The sequence below is a fragment of the Delphinus delphis genome, chromosome 7 (assembly GCF_949987515.2).
Source record: "Delphinus delphis chromosome 7, mDelDel1.2, whole genome shotgun sequence".
In the NCBI taxonomy this organism is placed as follows: Eukaryota; Metazoa; Chordata; class Mammalia; order Artiodactyla; family Delphinidae; genus Delphinus; species Delphinus delphis.
In genome coordinates this window covers 38,315,963-38,339,019 of record NC_082689.1, presented here as the reverse complement: position 1 = coordinate 38,339,019, position 23,057 = coordinate 38,315,963, and the positions used below count along the sequence as shown (strand labels likewise).

Below are 23,057 nucleotides of genomic sequence, written 5' to 3'. Positions count from 1 at the left end.
ATGAATTTAACCTATTTCAGCATGTTTATTTTTAATATAATTTACTTTTACCTTTTACAAACTGAGCTTGCACAACATAAAAAGTTCTTGGAAAAAGCTCATTTATATGACAGAGTCCACAGATTTTATTGGATTATGAATTATAGCATCATATGAGCAAATGAAATCTTAATATATCCATTTAGCCAAAAATATTAATTTTCTTGAAAATCAGGAATCAACTTTCATTTTTAGGACGTATCAAACATGAAAGCATCACCTTAAAGCCAGGGGTGGCCAACTATGGCCTGTATGCCAAGAATGGCTTTCAGATTTTATTAACGTGAGAAAAAGAAGAAAAAAGGAGAAAGAAGAAAAAAGAAGTAGCTGCAGTAGTGGCAGCAGTGGCAAGAGACTATATATGGTCTGCTGAAATACTAATATCTGGTGCTTTACAGAAAACGTTTACAACCCCTGCCTTACACTTTCTATTCACAAGGCAATAAATAATCGACAAGGAGTCTCTCTTACCTGTCCAAGTATTTGTGAAAAGGAAGTCTTAACTGTCACCTAGTTTAAAACAATTATTAAAAAAAGGTTATTTTCCCTAAACTCTAGTTCACATTTTATTAAACTGAGCACTAAGCACAATCATTAATTTTTTTATAATGATGAACCTAAAGGTACTCAAGATCTTCAAAGAATTCTCTGAACCATCAACATTTAATTTGTATCAACTGTGGTTTTGCTGTTCAATATTTTTTCTGTAATCTAATTCTTTCCCAATTGGATGAATGCTATGATACGTGGTATCATATGATACCGTGATACGTGGTAACCCTTTACTAACTAGAATATTTAATTAATCAGAATATCTTATTACCAGATCATACAAGCTAAAGGAATTTATTGAATGACTGAGTCAGAAACCATACGTATGTTTGCTGAAAAATTAAGCACAAATTGATCAACTTACTTATGTAACTCGTACTTTAAAATCTCAAACTTGCAATCATATGGTACTAAATATAGTTAAGCTAAACCACTTCTGAGTAAATTTCATAAAAATAGGTTTCACATGATATAATACCAGGAACAAACAGATCACATGTAATAAAATTTGAGCCAAGACAACATTTTAAAAAGAAATTCATCATTAATTATCTCTGCCATAAATATACCTCTTTTGATATTAGGAAGTCTGGAAAAAGGAAATTCACCTTTCATAGAGAAGTTGTAAAATAACTATATTTTGTCAATACATGGACTTTAAAAAAAATAAAGTATTTGTAAAAATATGGACATTAAGAGAATGTGCAGTACAGCCAAATTACTAACACAATTCTTTCTATCTCTATAGTAATATTAGAAATATGAAGGCACAAGCTGAAAACCATTATATCCCTGCAAAATCCTTCAATGCTAGAAACAGAAAGCAAGATATCAGAGCATTAATAAATTCCATGAAATCTAAAATAACTCATAATATAGGTCAAACTGAAGTTTGTAGGACAGATTATATTCACTTGACCTACCAATTCTAGTTTACCCTAAGAAAGTTAGCTCTAATAAAGAATCCAAATTAAAGCAACTGAGTAGAAATAAGATATTTCACAAAAACCAAAACCACCATTGAAATATATACTTCAAGCACTTAAATCTGGAATCCTTAGAAGCTGGTATGTTCTTATACAAAGAGGAACTCTTTTAGTTCATGAATCTATATGTAAATAAAATGTTACTGTTGAGTCCATTTCCCTTCTCTCAGTGCAGAGATCTACTGTGATTGTAAAACAAACCCAACAGGTACTAAATTGCACATATTAATGATTAATAGAGCTTAAAATAATGAGTGAAAATAAGATCCTTAAGCTTATCCAGTAGTGCTGGAGAATATATATCATGCCAATTACTGCAGTATAGCCATGTCAGCTGATTTCATGAAGTTCTTCAATTTATGGAGGATCCTGGACTTGGGCTTCCAAACTGAGAAGGTTAATCTGCAGTCTCAATTTGTATTTTATTTTCTATTACTTATTAAGATACATACTTTCAATGGTCCAGCTAAGGAAATACTGAGGTGGTGCTAACAGGCAAAATGGAGACTATTTAAAGTATCATAAGTAACTAACTCTCTCATATTAATTGGCTTTCGCATCACCATATATCTGAGGCAAATATAAAAATATATTTCCAGTTTAGTCTATAACTAAATCCTAAAAACTAAGCAAACATATAACTTACCTCATATTGACAGTCTGATGATGTATACATTTTTAATAATGCTACATGGCTGTCATTTTCTGGTTGAGCAATATGGAGTTTCACAGAAATTTCTGTGGAAGATGGAACCCTGAAAAGATAAACATCAGTTCTCAAATACAAAATGCTGTGAAATAACCATGGCTAAGTCAATCCTCAGCACAACACAGTGAAATAACGTAAGGAGGCTAGATGCCACACATGTTGCTATGGATTGACACTTTTCCAGTCGTATCACAGCTCCTTCTAGGACACAGAAATTGGGGGAGAGGGTGGAAAGGGGTTCATGTCTGAAGCAAGTAAGGTTTAAATTCTAGATCGCTTAAATAAGAATACTATATGGTATCTTATAATATTATATTATCTTATGGGCACAATGTTACATAAAGGATACCTACATTTTACTAAGAGGCCCTGTAATAATTTCTCTAAAATTTTATTATGATTTAAATAAACAGACTAAGTAGAATATGTATTATTCAAAAACAACAAAGTTTAAGGTAAATTCTTTCATATACTTACTGTGCAATGGTTAGTGAATCTTCATAAGACCAGGGAATATGAAGTTTGTAGATACTAGTAATTTCTTCTGTGGAAACATAAAGGAAATATGTATTACTAACCTTATGTTACTAAGGTTACTACTATAAAATATACCTAACTATTTACACAATACTCATTTCATTAAAAAATAATCAGTAAGAGTTATATCACACAATAAATTATGGAGAATTACTTAATAATAACGTTTAATTAGACCTACAACAAGATATTAGAGCATATGGGAAGTATAAGAAACTGGAAAAACATTAAACAGCTAAATCTCAATTACTACTACGATAAAACAGCAAGATATACAGTATTTTTAAAACGTGGATATTTAAACTGAAACAGATGAAGATGCTTACTGTTAAGAAAGGGTCTATGTTAAATCCATTTGGAAACATAAACAGCTTTTCTATTATATATTTAATATTAATTTACATAAAATATATGGAAAAATAAGTATTACAGAAAATTCAAGTGAAGACCTAATGATTCTTCAAATGACAATACTATTTTTTCAGAAATACACTTACCTTTCACTCCTGAGCACTTGCTTACCACATTGACTTTAAAAGCTTGGTATATCTAATAGAGTTTGACCACAAAAATTAAAAAAAAACAAGTTTATAAGCTTGTTTAACTAAACAGTAAAGTAAAATCAAGTCCTGTTATTGTCAAGATAATTAATTACCTGTCCAAAGTTCAGAAGCTCTATATTATAGAACAGGCCACTTGTATTTAATATCACTTTCCTTGAAGACAACCCTATTGAATTAAAAGTACTGTATTACTTAGAATACCAAAAAAAATTTTTTTTAAGTACAAAAGTACTGACTGCTTAAACAATGTCTAAAATAATGCCAACAGATTTTTAACATTAGAAAATAGTTTATAGGTTCTTGCTTTCAGTATGGAGGAGTGAACTCCTAAAAATCCAATCTTTCTTCAATAAATTTTGAACAAAGCATAACATTTATAATGACTTTCAATGACATTTATGTGTTTTAAAAAATCACTACATTTCCAATTTCAAAAAGGTATGCTTTCTTGGTAGTTTTTTTTTTAACATTTTAATAAAATTTTAAAAATCGCATGCACTTACATGTGAATGCCTTTGGATAAGAATATGCAAATGCAAGTGTTCAGATGCTTCTTTGAAAAGAGAAAACAATAAGACAAACCTCCACTGTGCAATAGACAGAAAAGGCTTGAAACATTCTACCAAGTATATCACTGAAATTCTATTAATTAAAAAATAAATACTGTATGATGTTAAGATTCTTCTGTCAGTCACATTTAGCACCAGTTAAAACACATAACCAGTTTTTTCATAATGTTGCATTATCATAACTATATTATAGGATGTATACTTGGAGTTAAGAAAAAAAAGACTTAGGAAATTTTATCAACATGTAAACAAATTTGCTAAGTACAAGGTGTACCATTAATCTGTGATTAATAAATCACTTTTAAAACACAATGCTAACTTACACATTCAACTACAAACCATTTTAATAAGTACCTAATGTAACCAATATTTTAAAATACAGCACTGAATTTAAGGCACCTCAAAATGAATAGGAGAAAAACTAGTAAATATGAGGTATACTTCACATTCTACTTAATCTAATTTAAAATACCATTCACTGCGGTACCCTTCTTCACAAGTAAGATGGTCTAACTTTTGGGTGTTTAAAAAATTCTAACAGGAGGTAAGAAATAATTTAACATTTTGCTTTCCACTATGGCAAAAGGGAAATCAGAAGCTGAACACTTTACTAATTAAAAAAAAATTTTTTTTTAGCCTGACTCACACCTTGAAGATTTTAGAAAGAACATCATTATTAAAATGTTGGGGCTTCCCTGGTGGCGCAGTGGTTGAGAGTCCGCCTGCCGATGCAGGGGACACGGGTTCGTGCCCGGTCCGGGAGGATCCCGTGTGCCGCGGAGCGGCTGGGCCCGTGAGCCATGGCCGCTGAGCCTGCGCGTCCGAAGCCTGTGCTCCGCAACGGGAGAGGCCACACAGTGAGAGGCCCGCGTACCGCAAAAAAAACAAAAACAAAAACAAAAACAAAATGTTGGTAGGCCCATTTGGAAGATTGTTTAACATCAACAAATAAGCCACAAGTGTTCGACTGTGTTATAATTTAAAATGTGAGACATTCACCAGTAATCAAAGCATAAACTTCCCTGAATGTTCTCACTTTTAAAACAGTTCAAGTCTTAATTTATTATTAAATCTAAGATATCAAAAGTATTGGTGGACATCAGTTACATACTATTGTCAGAGTATATTTTAGCAACAATAAAATTTTCATTTTGTCACCTGAAGAAATCAAGACCCATTTTTCTTTTAATAGATTAACTTTAAAATTGCTTAGCATATTCCAGAAGCACCTATATCCATTATGTCTAGGAAAGCGGTTTCCTATCATTATACAGTATTAATCAGTTTAGCTGAGCATAAATTAAAACAAGGAGAATTTGCCTCAATGAACATGGAATTGAATATGGTATGTGTAATCATGGAGTCACAATTACAAAAATTTGAGCAAGGGAGGGTAGATCTCTTATTTTATAAGCTTGCTATTTTTTTTTTTTAATTTATTTTATTTATTTATTTATTTTTGGCTGCATTGGGTCTTCGTTGCTGCGCGCGGGCTTTCTCTAGTTGCGGCGAGCGGGGGCTACTCTTCATTGCTGTGCGGGGGCTTCTCATTGCGGTGGCTTCTCTTGTTGCAGGGCACAGGCTCTAGGCTCCCGGGCTTCAGTCATTGCAGCATGAGGGCTCAGTAGTTGTGGCGCACGGGCTTAGTTGCTCTGCGGCATGTGGAATCTTCCCAGACCAGGGCTTGAACCCGTGTCCCCTGCATTGGCAGGCGGATTCTCAACCACTGCGCCACCAGGGAAGTCCAAGCTTGCTATTTTTAATGAGGTAGGTGGTTTAGAGTTGTCATTTCTGTATTGTTCTGTGTATTCTTCAACCAAAAAAAAAAAAAAGGTGAGGGAGGGATAAAAATCTTAAAGGAAGTTTCCTCTCTCAAGTAACAGATTCTTTTCACGAATGGAATACAAAAGAAAAATATTGAAAAAATTGGGCATGCCAAAAGAGCACAAGAGCCAACTTAACAAGAGCTCCCAACATCCAAAGCTGAAGCAACTTAAGCCAAAAAAAAAAAGTAACAATAATATTCCATTATATCCCAATAAATAAAATAAATATCCATAAGTCCATAGTGACATAAATAAAAAATGAATAAATGGGGGAAAAGGGACAACTTTCCCTTAGGAAGAATTCCAATAATTATAGAATGCCAGTAATAATTGCTTCAGACTAGATAAACCAATGGATGCTAAAATTAGTGGGTTATTTTGAAGAAAAACAGGACACTTACACATTCTCAAAGTATCTCCCCCAAGATATTTATCAATCACAAAGAGAAAAGCAAAGCAGCAACTTTACAGTGGAGAAACCTGGCAGACAACACATTAACCAAGAAGTGATCAAGGTCCACATCATTAGTAATTACACACAGTGACATCATGTATCCTCTGATATGATACACTGAGAAGTTCACATTGCTCCTGTGATATTCTTGCCCAAAATGCATAACCTCAATCTAATTATAAGAAAGCATTAGACAAAGCCAAATAGAGAGATATTCTACAAAATAACTGGCCAATACTCTTCAAGGGCCTCAAAGTTATAAAAGACAAAGGAAGACCGAGGAACTATCAAAGATCAGAGGAAACTAGGGAGACATGACAACTAAATGCAATATGGGAACCTGGAGAACACTGGTGGAAAATCCAATGAAAACCAAATAAAACTGTAGTTAACAGTATTGTACCAGTGCTAATTTCTTAGTTTTGACAATTTTATCGTTTATGTTAAGGTGAATGAGAGCTATGTGGGAACTCTACTCTTTCTGTGATTTTTCTGTAAGTCTAAAATTATTTCAAAATAAAATTTAAAGGAATAGTTAGTTATGTGTATGTTACCACAACAAAAAAAAAAAGGGAAATATTTAGAGCAATCTTGAAACCTTCAGATGGCAGGTAGTAATTTATATCTTAGAATAAACCTTTTATAAAAAGGGCCTATATGTAGTATAAGTTCATGTGAAAACACATACACACAGACAATTACCTGCAAATGTATATGATCATGGATAAGTTTATTTTAAAGTTCATTTCTGGGACTTCTCTCATGGTCCAGGGCTAAAGAATCCGCCTTACAACATAGGGGACGTAGGTTCGATCCCTGGTCAGGGAACTAAGATCCCACATGCCGTGGAGCAACTAAGCCCGCGCACCACAACTGCTGAGCTCACATGCCTCAACTGGAGAGCACACATGCTGCAAACTACAGAGCCCACACGCTCTGGAACCTGTGCGCCACAGCTACAGAGCCCACGTGCCCTGGAGCCTGCACACCACAACTAGAGAGAGAAAACCCACACGCCACAACTAGAGAGAAGACCGTGTACCACAACGAAGAGCCTGGGTGCCGCAACGAAAGATCCCGCGTGCCTCAACGAAGATCCTGTGTGCTGCAACTAAGACCCAACATGGCCAAAAATAAATGAAATAAATAAATAATAAATATTTAAATAAATAAATAAAGTCTATTTAAAAAAATAAGGTTCATTTCTCAGAAAATGATTGCTGGCCTACTTAAAAATCAAACCACTAAGCCATATCACGTGGTTATTCTAAGAACTACACTTGAAATACACAAAAAACACTTAATGTTAGGGCTCTGCATCATTGCAACTAACTGGCAAAATAAATCAACACTCTTAAAAATAGAAGCAATTCCTAAGATTTCCAAAATCAAAGTACTTACCAAAGGAAAAAAGATGAGTTACAGGAAGCTGTATGGATCTTGTCTCTTTTTTAAAGAATTCACAATCTACAACAAACTGGAATATAAAACATCGATTTATTAGGAAAAAATAGAATTAAATTTATAGTAAAATATCTTCACTTGATATCTGAGTAGAAAACAAAAATCTATAAACTTCAGTTTTGAAGAAGGTATTATTTATTATCTATTACACTCTAACCCTGGTTAAATTTAGGGGGCATGAATTCCTCAAGGAGAGATGCTAAGCTAAGAGAATTTGGTGACAAAGCTTAACTTAATAGATAAATTATTAGAGGGTCATTTCTGTAAGAGCAGATGTACAGCAAAGTTTTCTTGCAGCTAGTTTTAGGTGTTTATAGAAGAAGGACCATAAACGATGGATCAAAGCATTAAGAGCCAAGATTAACTCAAGATAATTAAGAATTTAGGTAATATATCTCTGAATTCTTTCATACTCAAAAAGAAATGTGATTTTGTTACATCTTTTCAAAAATTGCATATTTAGTATGTTTCAGCAGTCTAATTAGACTACAAAAGGCTTTTGGAGACATACTGCCATTCATCTACAGATGGCTAATGTTATTCATGTAAGATTATTTCAGGCTAAACAGAGATTATAATAAATGGCAAAGAGATTCACTATGTACAAAGGAAAAAAAAACACTATCTCAAAAAAAGTGAACCTAAAATGTGACATCTGCATCACTGCAATCTCTGTAATGGCATTTCTTATCTAATAACATTTCTACAGTGGCATAACGAACCTTGCTCTCAGCTGTCTACAATAAGAACAGTTTCATTAAAATCATTTCCACAATCCAACCAAATTACTCTGATCTATTTATATGAGCTGAGGAAGAAATTAATCCGATGCCTAACTGTAGCTAGCAAGTAGTTTGCTGTCTACAATAAGTGGAAAGTCAGTGGGGTCTATCCTAGGCTTTTCCAGTAACTACACCTTGGATTGTATTTTAAGCTGTGTTATGTTGTTTGCCTCTTGGGTGGAGTTTTGACTGTTTTTGAAAATGAAAAACAGATGAGGGAAAATGAGAATGTACACACACGAGGGAATAAAAGAAAAAAACTAAGGGGCTCTGCTTTTATTTTTCCCTCTTTAATTAGAAGGCAAAGAACACTGTCAGATATTTTCACTACAGAAAACAGCTGTTATAGAGAAATCATTTATTCAACAGGATAATTCATTATATTTTTACAAGTATCTTTGGGTGACACATTGCCTGAGACAGGGAAGCAATTTTACATCACTTTAACAGGTATTTAAAATAATACAACTATTATTATTGCTTTAAAAATTTGGCCATTTCTTTATGGAATAAACCCTTACCCAAAAAAGAAAGAATTCAAGAGTCTGTCTCTGAAATATACAATGTAAGTAAATTTCTAATGGACTTAATTATTTTGTTTTCCGTCATCAAAAAATGCAAGTAATTCCATATTTACACTTGGAAAACTATATTAAGATGATTAGTTGACTTAAGAAAATTTTGAACTGCCTATTTAAATATATGTATCCTGGGCTTCCCTGGTGGCGCAGTGGTTGAGAGTCCGCCTGCCGATGCAGGGGAGGCGGGTTCGTGCCCCGGTCTGGGAGGATCCCGCATGCCGCGGAGCGGCTGGGCCCGTGAGCCATGGCCACTGAGCCTGTGCGTCCGGAGCCTGTGCTCTGCAACGGGAGAGGCCACAACGGTGGGGGGTCCGCGTGCCGCAGGGAAAAAAAAAAAAATATATATATATATATACATTTAAATATATGTATCCTTCTGATGATGGGCTATAACAGACACATAAAAATTATGAAAGGCCTAAGTTACCATCCTTGTGAGATTGGGTATGCAACACTAGAGTCAGCAGTGTTACTTTCCAAAGAGCGTTAAGACACATTAAGTATTTATTAGGCCACTAAGACTGGCTATTTGCGAAACGCTCATTAATTTCTTGGAATAACCAAGGAAGCCCTTTCCAAGTTTGGGAAGTGTTAAATTCATTCAAAACCAACTTACCTGAAAGAAAAACCCTTAAAGAGAGCTTTTAGTATTGAAGATGCTGAATTACCTCTCACTTGAGCTAAGCAAAACAAAACAATGAATCCATTATAAGGCACTCGTGAGACTCAATCTTTGAGACTTCTCCTAACTACATCCCCTTTTCTTTTTTCCTTTAAATTTTCCTATGATATTGGCCCCAAATCTCATTAACTTTCTCATTCAAGAAACACTTTTTTGAGCATTTATGTGGTAGTCACTAAAGGTTGAGGATGCAAACTAGAGTAAAACCTATCTGGTCCTTACTCTGAATGAATTCATACTATGGTGATGGCAATAAAGACGTAAACAAATAAATTATAACTCGGTATAATATAGTCCTCAAAGAAGTTATAAACAAAATATCCTGGGAATAAGTAAGAGGTTACTGGAGTAGTCTAGAAAAGGAAAACAAGGGACACTTCGGCTAGATTTTGAAGGGTAAGTTTGCTGGGTGAAATGTGGAAAGGGGAGTAGAGGGTCTTTTACCTCCATCTTCTTCTTTCCCTGCCTACTTCTCTCAAAAATCACCATCCTTTTATTTCTACTCCCACTTCACTAGTACAAGCTTTCATAATCCTATATGAGGTGCCTGTTCTCTCTTCTTCTAATCTATCCTATACCATAAATAGATTCATTTTCCAAAATAAATAACTCTGATCCCATTACTACTATGGTGAAAAATCTTTCACTTCCCTACTGACTCCTGAATTCTATAAAGTCCTGAATCTTCCAATCAAGGCCCTCCAGAATATGGCCATTAACTACTTTTCCAGACTTTTCTTCCGCTACTATTCTACCCATGATAGCCATCCTTTTAAAACTACTATTTACTTATTCACTATTTTCCAAACGTACTCTACACTGTCCATGTTTGGATCTTACTATTTCTTACTATTTCTTTGTCTCAACAGTGCTGTTTATTGTAACTTTCTGCAATGATGTTACTATTGAGCATCTGGAATGTGGCTAATACAGCTAAGGAACTGAATTTTTACTTTAATTTTAATTAATTTAAATTGAAATCGCTACATGTGCTAGTGGCTCCTATATTAGATATCCCAGGTCTAGAATATTCATTCTACCTATAAAAACCCTAACTATCCTTTAAGGCAATTTTAAATACCACCTCATAATAATGCCTTTTTTTATTTCATCAATCAGAGATATCTCCCCCTTTAACACTTTTCATGGATTTGCTATATTCTGATTTGTTTTATACACTTTGGATAACTCTTTCATTCTCACCCTTTCCCTGGCCACCAAATATATTTCTCTCCCGCTGCCCAACAGTAGGTAGCTTTTTGAGAACAGGGTTCATGTCTTTCTCATTTGTGTGCCTCCTATAATTCCTGGCACATAGTCTTGCACATAAGAGAGTACTCAATAATTAACAGATTTTGGGGCTTCCCTGGTGGCGCAGTGGTTGAGAGTCCGCCTGCCGATGCAGGGGACACGGGTTCGTGCCCCGGTCCTGGAAGATCCCACGTGCCGCGGAGCGGCTGGGCCCGTGAGCCATGGCCGCTGGGCCTGCGCGTCCGGAGCCTGCGCGTCCGGAGCCTGTGCTCCGCAACGGGAGAGGCCACAACAGCGAGAGGCCCGCGTAACGCAAAAACAAAAACAAAAAGAAAAACAAATAATTAACAGATTTGGAAAGACTGATAAAGTAGAACTAATTCCCACTTGAAACAAAGAGACTTGGATTTATTCTGCTTAGTTCAAGTTAGAGTAGATGACCCTAATGCTTTAAACAGTCTTAGGTGGATCACCAACCTGGCCACTGTTTCAGATAAGCCCTAAGCTGAAGAATTCATCACAAAATAATTTTAAATATTTAGCATAAGTATCCCCAAAACATTCTGAAAACAACCTTAATTTGTTTGTTACCTTACTTCCATGAATAGATGGTACATAAACAACAAGATGAGACAAAGATGGATAGTCTTGAAGTCTTAACGTCAGAGACTAAAAAAGGATGAAAAAAAGCTGATTTTATTTCTCAGGATATATAGAGCTTAAAGCATGTTAAAAGAAAGATAAATTACAAACATTTATTTCTTACCTAGTAAGTCATGAAAAAACTGACTTCAAACTTTATGCTCAGTACTTCATAAAATGCCCATGTTTACATTTTCAGGTCAATGAGCCTGCTGAAGGTCAAATTTCTAATAATTATGTAAATGTGGACTGCCAAAAATATTCCTTGAACTGTATCCCTTCATGTAAGATAAATGACATTTAACATTAAATTTAATTATTTTACATAATTATTTCCAGACTTGATGTTTCTTACAATTTGTCTACTTGTTTTGTATAATGTTACAGTATGATTTCTACAGTTATCTTGGTAGTATATGACAAAGAGCATTCAACAGTTGATGAATGAATGGATGCTCAATATGATGGAAGAATTGCAACTTAATCTCAAATGATTCTGATCTAGCCCAAGTAATAAACAGTTGCTGGCTAATGATGTGTATGAACATCATTCCCTGGAACGTATTCAGTAAGTGACATGAACACAGTAAGTCTAATAATGCACCTCACCAAATGAGCATCTATTCTTTTCTTAAAACTAAAGACCTTATCTTACAGTCCATATTTTGAGGAATGAACAGATTGGAGACTGGTCTACCTAATGAAAACCCAGGCCACCAAATACAGTTTTCAAGTCTTTTATTTTTTTTTTCCTGACAGTAGATGTGGCGAGGGTGTGAGTAGTTATATGCTGTGACAATCCGTGTACATTAAGAAATTTCTGCACTTAATACTCTCCACTGTTCTTCTGAAGCACCAATGTGGGCAAGTTGGATAGAGGTTCTAAAGAGAACTGTCAACCAGTGGTCCTCAAACAACCTGACCAGATTCACCTGGGAGTGCTTGTTAAACTCCTGGACTGCACCTCAACTTAGTCAGCAAAGTCTCTGCAACACACTTACATATTCCAATGTAAATTAAAGGGCCTTAAGAGAGCCACAGAAACCAAAGTTAAAGGCAACTGAAACCAACCAGACAGGTGGTAGACAATATGAAAGATAAATTAATTAGAAAGAACCATGGTTACTCTGTGTAGCTATCCACTGAGAACTTTTGTTATTTATTCTCAAGAATAATTTTTTTCCTCAAGAATTTTTTTTTTTAGGATCAGAATACTTTAAAAAGATATCAGTGTGTCAAAATACATTTACTTATAAAGTTAAGTTCCCATATAGTTACAATGTCAGTAGGAATTTGGGAAGATGATATTCATGAAATTGTTACACTGACAGGTAAGGTTAATATGAAGTTTGGAAATTTTTCAGTGTTTTAAGGGTAAAATGACCTTAATGCTGAGGCAACACACACAGAAAATCAAACACCAGCGTTTGGATGTCAGAAACCCTTCAAGTTCTGCTGCTGTGTGTAGGGCAAAGCTGTGGTGCTAAAGTATGATCTAGGCACAATAGTGACTAGGTAATTTTTCTCATTAACTTAGATTTCTTTTCAAAGTTAATTGTTTTGTTTGTTTTTAGCAATAAGTCCATTTGGGCTTACCCAATTGTTGGTCTGCTGTGGTTTCTGTCTTCATTGTACCATGACAGAAAAGTTCCATGTGACTGATGCTGTTAAGGCCCTAAACCGAATTTACAAGTGCTTTGCTGGAGGATTCCATCTATTTATTAACAGTTCAGTCATCAGAGGTGCCAAAGGTGGTATGATTCTCATCTTACATTACCTTTGTTGAGATGATATAAATATGAATAAAACCCACAAGATTTTTTCACTTCAATCTTTCCTTTCCCTTCAACTTCATAGCAAAATAATTTTGTGTGCTTTTTATAAATGGGCTAACACACATATATATAATTTTAATTTTAATTACAATGGAAAAGTTTATTTGCATTTAATAATTATAATCCTTTTCAACTGAGAATGCTTAAGATAGCAGAGTATTATAATCCTCATTTTCTAACTTTTCTCTTCCAGTTTTCCCCCTAAATTCCAGTAGGCTTTTAATGCCGCCTGGCACTTTCTTCTAGTATCCACTATAAAAACTAAGCAGCTGGAGCTTCCCTGGTGGCGCAGTGGTGAAGAATCCGCCTGCCAATGCAGGGGACACGGGTTCAAGCCCTGGTCTGGGAAGATCCCACATGCCACGGAGCAACTAAGCCCATGCACAACTACTAAAGCCCACGTGCCTAGAGCCCATGCTCCAAAACAAAGAGAAGCCACCTCAATGAGAAACCCATGCACCGCAACGAAGAGTAGCCCCCGCTTGCCGCAACTAGAGAAAGCCCGTGCGCAGCAACAAAGACCCAACGCAGCCAAAAATAAAATAAATAAATACAATAAATAAATTTTTAAAAAAAAGTAATCAGCTGGAAGATCTTGTTCTACTACTCAGCCAGCTGTTTCTTACACTTAGAAAAAACAACACAGGGGTCTAAAACTAGACGAATACATTGTTAAATTTTTGAGACTTAAAAAAAAGAAAGGATATTATGATTTAAGAAATAATTTTTTAAAAATAGTAGCAAAGTAACATTTTATCGGGTTTTTTTATGATTTATTTCTTCCTAACTCTTAAATTACAGACCGGAAAGGATATCCAAACTGGAAATTCAAGGAAATATTTAATATATCTTATGAATGATTGATCAGTAAGTATACCCTAATACTTCTGTTTTTGCTTTGCTCCTGCCTAGACAGTTAGGATAGAACTAGTGAGAGACCTTAAAAATGTTCTTATGAGTCAAATCACTTATTTGTCTTATCAATACAAAGCCACATGAAAGAACATGCACAAAGTAAGACTGACCAAGGTGACACAAAACATAACTGCAATCATTCCAAAGTCAAGTGTAAGTGACTTGCAATTATTCATCCTGTCATCATTCCTCTCATTGGTATAGGACAGAGCTGACTAAACATACAGATAAATAAACATTCATGAGCACAAATAACTAACTGGAGTTGGGAGATGATCGGGACCAACCAGAGGACTTCACATTCAACCCTATGAATATAGTATTCATCATGACAATATATTCTAAAGTATAGATTTACTTGAAGACTAAAAACTATCAACTGGCATATGATTATCAGTTATAATAAATACAATTTGAAAATTAGAACAGATATTTTCATCAAATTTTAGAACTGTTTTATTTTCTCAACAATAGATTTTATGAGTGTGCAAATGAGCCTTTTGTAAAGATGTGCTGACCTACCACAGTTGCTTAAGGAAATCATTAACAATTATTAAATAAATTCCATGGAGTACTATATAAAAGTAGATAGTTACTGAAGTGCTTAACCACAGATGACACTGAAACTGAAAATTGCTTTGTGTCTTTTTGAGATGCTTACTTCCCTACTGTAGGTCCTCCCCAAAATGAATTCTGAGTATATTCAACTTAATATTTTAAGACAGACCATTCCAAACAAACCCTCAAATTGAATCTTAAAAATTTATCTATCTCTTAGTATGATGCTATAACATATAGATTTAATTTTATTTAGGATTGATGACTTATAGTTTTCACCTCTGAAAGCTAAAAAATAATTGCATGTTATTCTCCATTAAATGTATTTCCAGAGAAAATATTTCTAAAATGTATATTAGCAAATTTCAAGTTTATTTAATACCTAGAATTAATCAAAGACCATACTGTACATGCCTATATGCTCAAATATTTTTTCACCTGGATATTAACATTCTAAATCCACAATTTACCTTAATTGTTGGCAGCAGTTCAGCTTTCCATGATAAATCAACCCCTTGCCGGCTTGGAAATAAATATGAAAATATAATTAAAGGACAAATATATTAAAGTATTATAAATTAAAAATGAGCTTCAGAGCAAAAAGAAACCATCTGTAGACCTACCAAAGACGGTTCTAATGAACTCAAGTCTAATAGGTCTAACACAATACACTTTATCCACATAGTCCTTTGGGGAACAAAACGTAGTTTTTCCTAGCAACCAACTATCAATGTTTGCAAAAATTACTAGTATGTTAATTTTCTTTATTTTTAATTTTAAAATCAATACTATAATTTAGTTTAGTAGCAAAATGAGCTTAAGAATATCTGAAGTGGGACTTCCCTGGTGGCACAGTGGTTAAGAATCCTCCTGCCAATGCAGGGGACACAGGTTCGATCCCTGGTCCAGAAGATCCCACATGCTGAGGAGCAAATAAGCCCGTGCGCCACAACTACTGAGCCTGCGCCCTAGAGACCGCAAGCTACAACTACTGAAGCCCGTGAGCCTAGAGTCCGTGCTCCACAACAAGAGAAGCCACTGCAATGAGAAGCTGGCACACCAAAACGAAGAATAGCCCCCACTCACTGCAACTAGAGAAAACCCGCACGCAGCAACAAAGACCCGACACAGCCATAAAGAAATAAATTTATATTAAAAAGAAAAAAGCAAACTGTTAAGCTTAAAAAAAAAAAAATATCTGGGGCTTCCCTGGTGGCGCAGTGGTTGAGAGTCCGCCTGCCGATGCAGGGGACACAGGTTCGTGCCCCGGTCCGGGAAGATCCCACGTGCCGCGGAGCAGCTGGGCCCATGAGCCATGGCCGCTGAGCTTGTGCGTCCGGAGCCTGTGCTCCGCAACGGGAGAGGCCACAGCAGTGAGAGGCCCGGGTACAGCAGAAAAAAAAAAAAAAAATCTGAAGCTATTCTGAAAGTGTGACTTGAGTATATCTTATGTTGAGAAAAATGAACAGAGGGCCTTATGTTCAAAACACTTACCACATAGAAGTGCTGTTTATGCAGCCAAAAATCCAGCTATTTGTATCCTATTGATTAATAACACAAAATAAAACACACTAAATATTGTAGAAAATAATTATATAAAACAGGCATTTCACTGTTTATGTGGGCTAGGTGCTAAAAAAGACAAAAGCTAAAGACACAAAAAGACACAAAGCTAAAATCATTAGGTCAGTAGGCACAATGGAAACATAAAATAACAACTTATTGTTTAGAAACGTATTCAAAATGTTCTCAAAAGTCAAACAGGTCAAGGTGAGGCAAAGAAGTCTAATGTCAACATAGACAGGTAAAGCAAGTAACCTGGAGCAGCAGTATGAGAGAGTAACCTGATAGGTTATCTCTCCACAGCATACTGCTAAGCAATTTTCATTTCTGAACCAACACTTTTAGAGTTCAGCAATGTCCACATTTTAATTAGGTACTTACATAGAAAGTAACCTATATTTTAACGAAACTAGAAGAGAACAACTAGAGGTAGACTTTCACACAAACAGAAAAAGAAAAAAATCCAGAGCCAAGTAATTAAAAATAATCTAAGTACAGCTTTTTAGTTTATCATTTAAGTGCTCATTTGATTACTAGGCAGATAACTTTTATGCAACTGAGAATGTGCTTGGATTGAAGCACAATTCCAAGGGTTTAAGACTAAAGCTAGTTGTTACTTTACTAGCGCAGACTGGGAATGCTGCAGAGATGGTTGTGGTATTTTAACAATATTATGTATTCAGCTTCAGTCATTTAAAAGCAGTATGACCCAAGATCTTCACTCTAACTTTTAATGAAGTAGTAAGAGCAATGCTCCAAGATCTAACGATCCAACTACTGAAATCGTACCAGGGCATAAGAGAATGAGAAACACTGCTGAGACAGCTACATATATTTTTCCTTAGTATACAGACAGGACAATAAAAATATCAATCCTTTCATTCAATTAATATTTATAAAGTCCATTCCAGGGCCAAGGAATTATGCTAAGCCCTCAAGAAAAATGATGAATCAAGCAGACACAGCCTCTGCCCTCATCAAGCTTAAATAAAATTTTAAGATATTTTTCAAGAATTCAAAAAAGCAAGCTGAAAGAAAACAAATACAATGTGGTATTTCTCTACTCTCCACTGCTGGCAAAATACTTCAGTAAACTCTTTTATCAGTTACCTGTGTTTACCAGAACCACCACGTGACATTATAAAGCAAGGCAACAGAACAGATCTGCATAGCCAAGACAAAGAGAATCTAGCAACCTCTCAAGATCCAATTCACTTTTGTAATAGGTTTTTGCAGTTATTGCAACTCAAAGACAGCCCTTATTATGAAAATTGCCAATACTGCACACTACTTACTTTGGTTTCTAGGGGATTCTGATTCATTCACTAACAGACTGAATAAAGTATTATTCAAATCCACCCTAAAACACCATGTTGTTATAACCTAGAAGGTGTCAAAGAACAATTTCAGGTCATCTAGTAAACACCCCTAACTCAGCTAATTTTAAAACTTGTATTAAAAATCTTAGAAAAAGTCACTCAGAATTTACTAACTCCTGAAGTGCACAGAAAAGAAAATGCTACTTGATTATAAAATTTATAGATCTAAAAAAAAAATCTATCTACAGTAAAAAATACATCCTCGATGACTGCTAAAATCATTAGGTGAAAGACTGACTAGGAACTTTATAATGAATGGATCATGCCAATGTGACCTGAGTCCACTGATATATCAGTCCACTGATTTTTGTCACTAAAAGTGTCACTATTTCACTAAAAGAAATACATGTTAAAAGATACCACAAGAATACAATCAACTAAACCCAGAACAAATGTATGGCATGGGGGAAAAAAAGAGGGGGCTGTTAAAAAAGACATAGGACATATGAATCAAATGCAATGTATGTACTTTTTGGATTCTGATTCAAACAAGCTAACTTAAAACTTAAATGAACAGAGGAAAATTGAACATGGACTGGATACCACATGATATTAAGGAATAAGTAATTAATTTTGTTGGATAAAATAATATAATAATATTATTATTATATAATATTATTAGTATTATAATAATATGTAAAATTCTTATCTGTTATAAAAACATACTGAAATATATATTGATAAAATGCCTGGATTTTGCTTTAAAAATGCTTCACTCAAAAAAGTGAGGAAGGGATAAATCAAGTAAGAATGGCAGAATATTGATAACTGTTAAAGCTGTGTGATGGTTAAGTAAGAATTCATTATATTCTCTCTCTACTTTTGTATGTTTGAAAACTTCTATGATAAAAATTGAAAACATTTAAAACAAATTCTCCACATGACTAGTAATACTTCACCCATGGACCTTAGTTACAGAAAAGGGATCCTCCAATAAGCCAAATGGATAATTTGCACTTTGGCAAGGATTTTTCTCAATATAATACTGACATTCTGATTTGGAATTTAGTAGGAGTGTAGATATTTTAAGCCATCACTCTCAGGGCCAGATTCTCTTGGGATAAACTACTCATCCAAATTTTAGGCTGAGAGATGGTAGTCTGTCTCTGGTAAGAGATGCAAAACTGTGGCAATTCCACTAAAATTAGTATTCATTAGCACCTAGCCCACAGTGCCTGCCTACCATCTTTTCTAAAGACTTTACTATACATCAAATGGTGGTATCAACCAACTAAGTAATATAGTAGATCCTAGTCCTAAAAAATACAAATAATCCAACAAAAGGGAAACGAGGGAACTTAAATTATGAAAGATGCAAATATAAAGTGAAGAATCCTAGGACATGAGGGGGAAAAAATCAGAATAGAGAGAAAGGAACCCAAATTGGGAAACAAATTCCTGAAAGTAAGAAGTGCTGATAAATTATTACTTAAACAGACCTAATATAACAAAAGCATGCTAAAGCATCTAACATATTTCTAGCATAGTAGGTACTCATTAAAAAGAAATACACAAACAAAATCATCATACTGATACTGTAAGTCCAGACAACACTGTTAACAAAAAGTTACTATACTATTTTAGAGAATATTTGGTATAAAAAGTACTGCAAATTTGAGTATGGAAGCCATGGGAAAAACAGGATTTACTTTATAAAACAAAGGTTAGCTTTGCTTAAATATATCTATTCTTTAAAATACTAATAGAATTTTAGAATTAAAGGAGCTCTGAACTGAATTCCTTCAACCTAAACATAGTGAAACTAAAGTAGAAAAACCTAAACTAGAGGCAAAGGTACAAGCTAATAATATAAATATATTATCAGTTACAGAAGCATTTTGATTAGTACTTTTCAATCAATACTCTGTTCCAGATAAATGTTTTTCAACTAATTAGATTTAATAATAGTTCATAGCTAAAGATGATACCTACTAGATACTAGTTGAATCTTAAAAATAAACAACAGTTAGCCTTTTAAATTTACATAAAGTGTATCAATTATCTTACCAGCATGGTGCTCTGACAATAGACATGAGTGTAGATTTTTCTATGATTTGCAAGGGGAAATGTAAAATATATTTTATCAGATTCCTAAAAAAAGAGGGAAAACACAATAAATTATGAGTAGATAATTTCATCATTCAAAAATTCAGATAAAGTAATGAATGATTATTCTAATTAATTATTTTAATTCTATCATTCTTGGTGTTGTTGAGAACCAATAATCTAGGAATGGGAAGAAGATACAGATGCAAGATAGATCAGGTATAAACCCTGTAGACCTGAATTTGTCTTGGAAGTATCAGTATGAATGCATGTTTTTTTTGTTTGGGCTTGGTTTTTGGCCTTATGACCAAGATAAAATACATTTCTTAGCTCTGTTTACTGAAAAGGCCTTAGAAATGCTAACTTACTAGCCATAAACATCTCTAGTTCCCAAATTATGGTTTGCAGATACTGTTTCCCAAATAATAGGAAGAGCTTCTTTGAGAAAAAGCAGATTCAAGGTCTGGGACGGGAGATGATACACAATGAGCTAAAATACTTTCTCATACTAGACAGTGAGGAAAATATCAAAGACAACTAAAGAGCAGCTATATCAAAAAGATTCAGGAGCCTACCTTGAAATGGCTTCCACTGGTCAAGGACAGAACAGTTTTAATAGCAATTTTAGTATCAAAGATAGAACAATTTTAGTATTTTAGTTTAGACAGAAACACAAAAATGTTTAAGCTCATAATAACACTGGAGGAAAAACCCCCCAAAACATCTTATGGTCACTGATGGAGGGTGTTTGTGAGCCAACTCACTATTCTAAAAACCAGTAAATATAAGATCCAAAGAATTATCATTTTTTTCCTTTGTAATCTGTTCTACTTTTGATAAATTTAGTAGATGAGAAGTTTTTCTATATAGTGTTTCAGTTAATAAATGAAGAAGGAATAATCGGAGTCTCATTGCTTTTGTACTCCCTATTAATGACTCTAGGCCTTCTTCATCAATAGCTGCTAACATCACAAAAAGAGAGAGAGTCTAGTAAAAACAAAAACAAAACAAAAACCTGAATCTGATGAAGCATCTAGATCCAAGATCCAGCTACCAAGTCACAGGAAAGAGTAGGGAAAGGAATATACTGGATGACATTACAGGAGTGCAATCAGCAAAATCAAGACTGTGTGAAACTCTATAGGACAAATGACTAGTTTTTTAATTTTTTTCCAACAAATAAACTGCAAGGAAAAAAAAGGGTGAAGGAAGTATTAGATATTAAAAGAGGAATAAGAGACATATCAACAATACGTACACCTTGTTTGTACCCTGATTTAAACAAACTGGAAAACAAAGAAACAACAAAAAATTTGACAGTTATCATAAAACTGGAAAATTGAACAGACTAGATATTAGGGAATTATTACTAAACTGATTTAGTATGGGAAAATAACGTTATCTTCTTTAAAAAGTCTAGCTTTGAAAAATAAATGCTAAAATATTCTTGAAAAAAAATTTTAAATCCATTGGTGGTATACTTACATTGTAAGCCACATAGGTCCATTTGGACACTTTTACTGGAACCCACATAGATGTCCCTAAGGTAAAAGAAATTAATTTGTTTGGCTTTTTAAAAAAACATTAAGTGATTTCTTTTACTGAATCCTTCTCAATCACAACAGGATTTGAAAAAGAAGCAGTTTCCTGAACACTGGCTATTTTAAAATAGAAAATCTAATGAGATGTTCTCTATATGCTCATCACCAAGGAGCATTCAGATCATGGAAAGCATTTAAAATCTTTCTGATGTCTAACTCTAAGAAGTATCAACAGAAGAAAACAAATATTTCATTTTCCAAACTAAGTAGAGCATGACAGATACATATAAAAACAAAATGTACCAGCAAAAGATATGCTGTTAAACCGAAAGACTGAAGAATGATACTGAGAAACTAAGTCAAGAATAATATAGAATTTATTTTACGTGGCTGTCAGGAGAATAGAGACATTTAACGCTTTAAAATATTTCTACTGTCATGTTATTTTCAGTACAAAATTTTATCAGCAACATCTTTTTACTTTTACATTTTTTACTTTTCCCCTCCTTAGCCAAGAACCTCATAAGAAACCAGCATAGGGAAATTAATAAAATATAATAGGATTATAATACCTGAAGCATCACAGTTTCAAAGAATTTGTCTGCTAATGACAAATTTACCTAAAAATAATACTCAAAACTCTACTTAAAATTAAAACATGCTATTACTACCGACCTGTTAAGTCAGAAATTATTGATGGATTTTCCTCAAAGTGTTTTGCTGGGTGTCTTATGAAGTGGTGATTCAAAACTGACAATTTCTTCTTGGGATTTTGAGTTATCTAGAAAGAACATTGATACATTCTGTATCCTTTTATATCCACTGTGATGACCTAATGAAACTTTGTTTCAAGTAATAATAATAAGAGCCAACAGTTACTTACTGTGGGCCAGGCACTGTTCTAAGTGCTTAACATGGGACTAACTATGTTTTGAGTTAGTTTCCCTGTATATATGTTTGTTTCTCCTCCTCAACTATATGCTTCTTGAGGAGTAGGAATCATATCCTAACATTTTATTGTCTAATATTTAGTTTAGTATATCATATACACTGAGTTTGTGAAAGAGAGCTCAGTTTCATATTATTTTGATCCTTAGCAGTATTAGTCAAAAATTTCTCATTTGTCCCTTAAAATGTATCTGTAAAATACTTATCCATCCAGAATTATAATTTATTACATGCTAGTATTAGCATTTTCTTACCTTAGAATTTAATGGAAAACAAGATTTGATTTGTTAAAATTAGTTTGATGTATAATTTTTAAATAATATACCTGAGATTCACCTGTTCTTCATTAGTTGAAATGGGGTTTTTCCTAAACCTACCAAATGTCATTTAAAATACAAACTGGTCAAATACAAATTTTAATTGATTCTACTGTTGTATATGGTTGAACAGATTAAACACATTGGCGATAGAGTCACAATTAAAACAAGGTTGAAAAACTGAAAAACATTTACATTCCATGACTCCATGATTCCAATGTTAACAGCGTTAACTCTATGAAGCTGACTTACTTTAATAAATATACGAACTTAAATATGGTACCTTGTGGTTTAAAATGTGGTAAAACAGATCAACTT

General features: G+C 34.1%; 1 protein-coding gene across 2 annotated transcripts in view; it reads right to left on the bottom strand.

Moving 5' to 3' along the window:
* The window catches only part of PGAP1 (post-GPI attachment to proteins inositol deacylase 1), a 74,352-nt gene that overhangs the window by 21,211 nt on the left and 30,084 nt on the right, over positions 1-23,057 (bottom strand). Inside the window, exons 8-19 of one of the 2 annotated variants that reach the window (XM_060016373.1) lie at positions 22,150-22,255; positions 21,419-21,474; positions 19,895-19,978; positions 16,440-16,486; positions 15,416-15,467; positions 11,587-11,664; positions 7,637-7,712; positions 3,479-3,552; positions 3,321-3,372; positions 2,764-2,830; positions 2,224-2,332; positions 511-549 (exon numbers count right to left, since the gene is read on the bottom strand). In XM_060016373.1, the coding sequence (XP_059872356.1) occupies positions 511-549; positions 2,224-2,332; positions 2,764-2,830; positions 3,321-3,372; positions 3,479-3,552; positions 7,637-7,712; positions 11,587-11,664; positions 15,416-15,467; positions 16,440-16,486; positions 19,895-19,978; positions 21,419-21,474; positions 22,150-22,255 (840 nt within the window). The remainder of the gene's footprint in view (positions 1-510; positions 550-2,223; positions 2,333-2,763; positions 2,831-3,320; positions 3,373-3,478; positions 3,553-7,636; positions 7,713-11,586; positions 11,665-15,415; positions 15,468-16,439; positions 16,487-19,894; positions 19,979-21,418; positions 21,475-22,149; positions 22,256-23,057) is intronic. The other variant, XM_060016375.1, reaches the window with a different exon arrangement.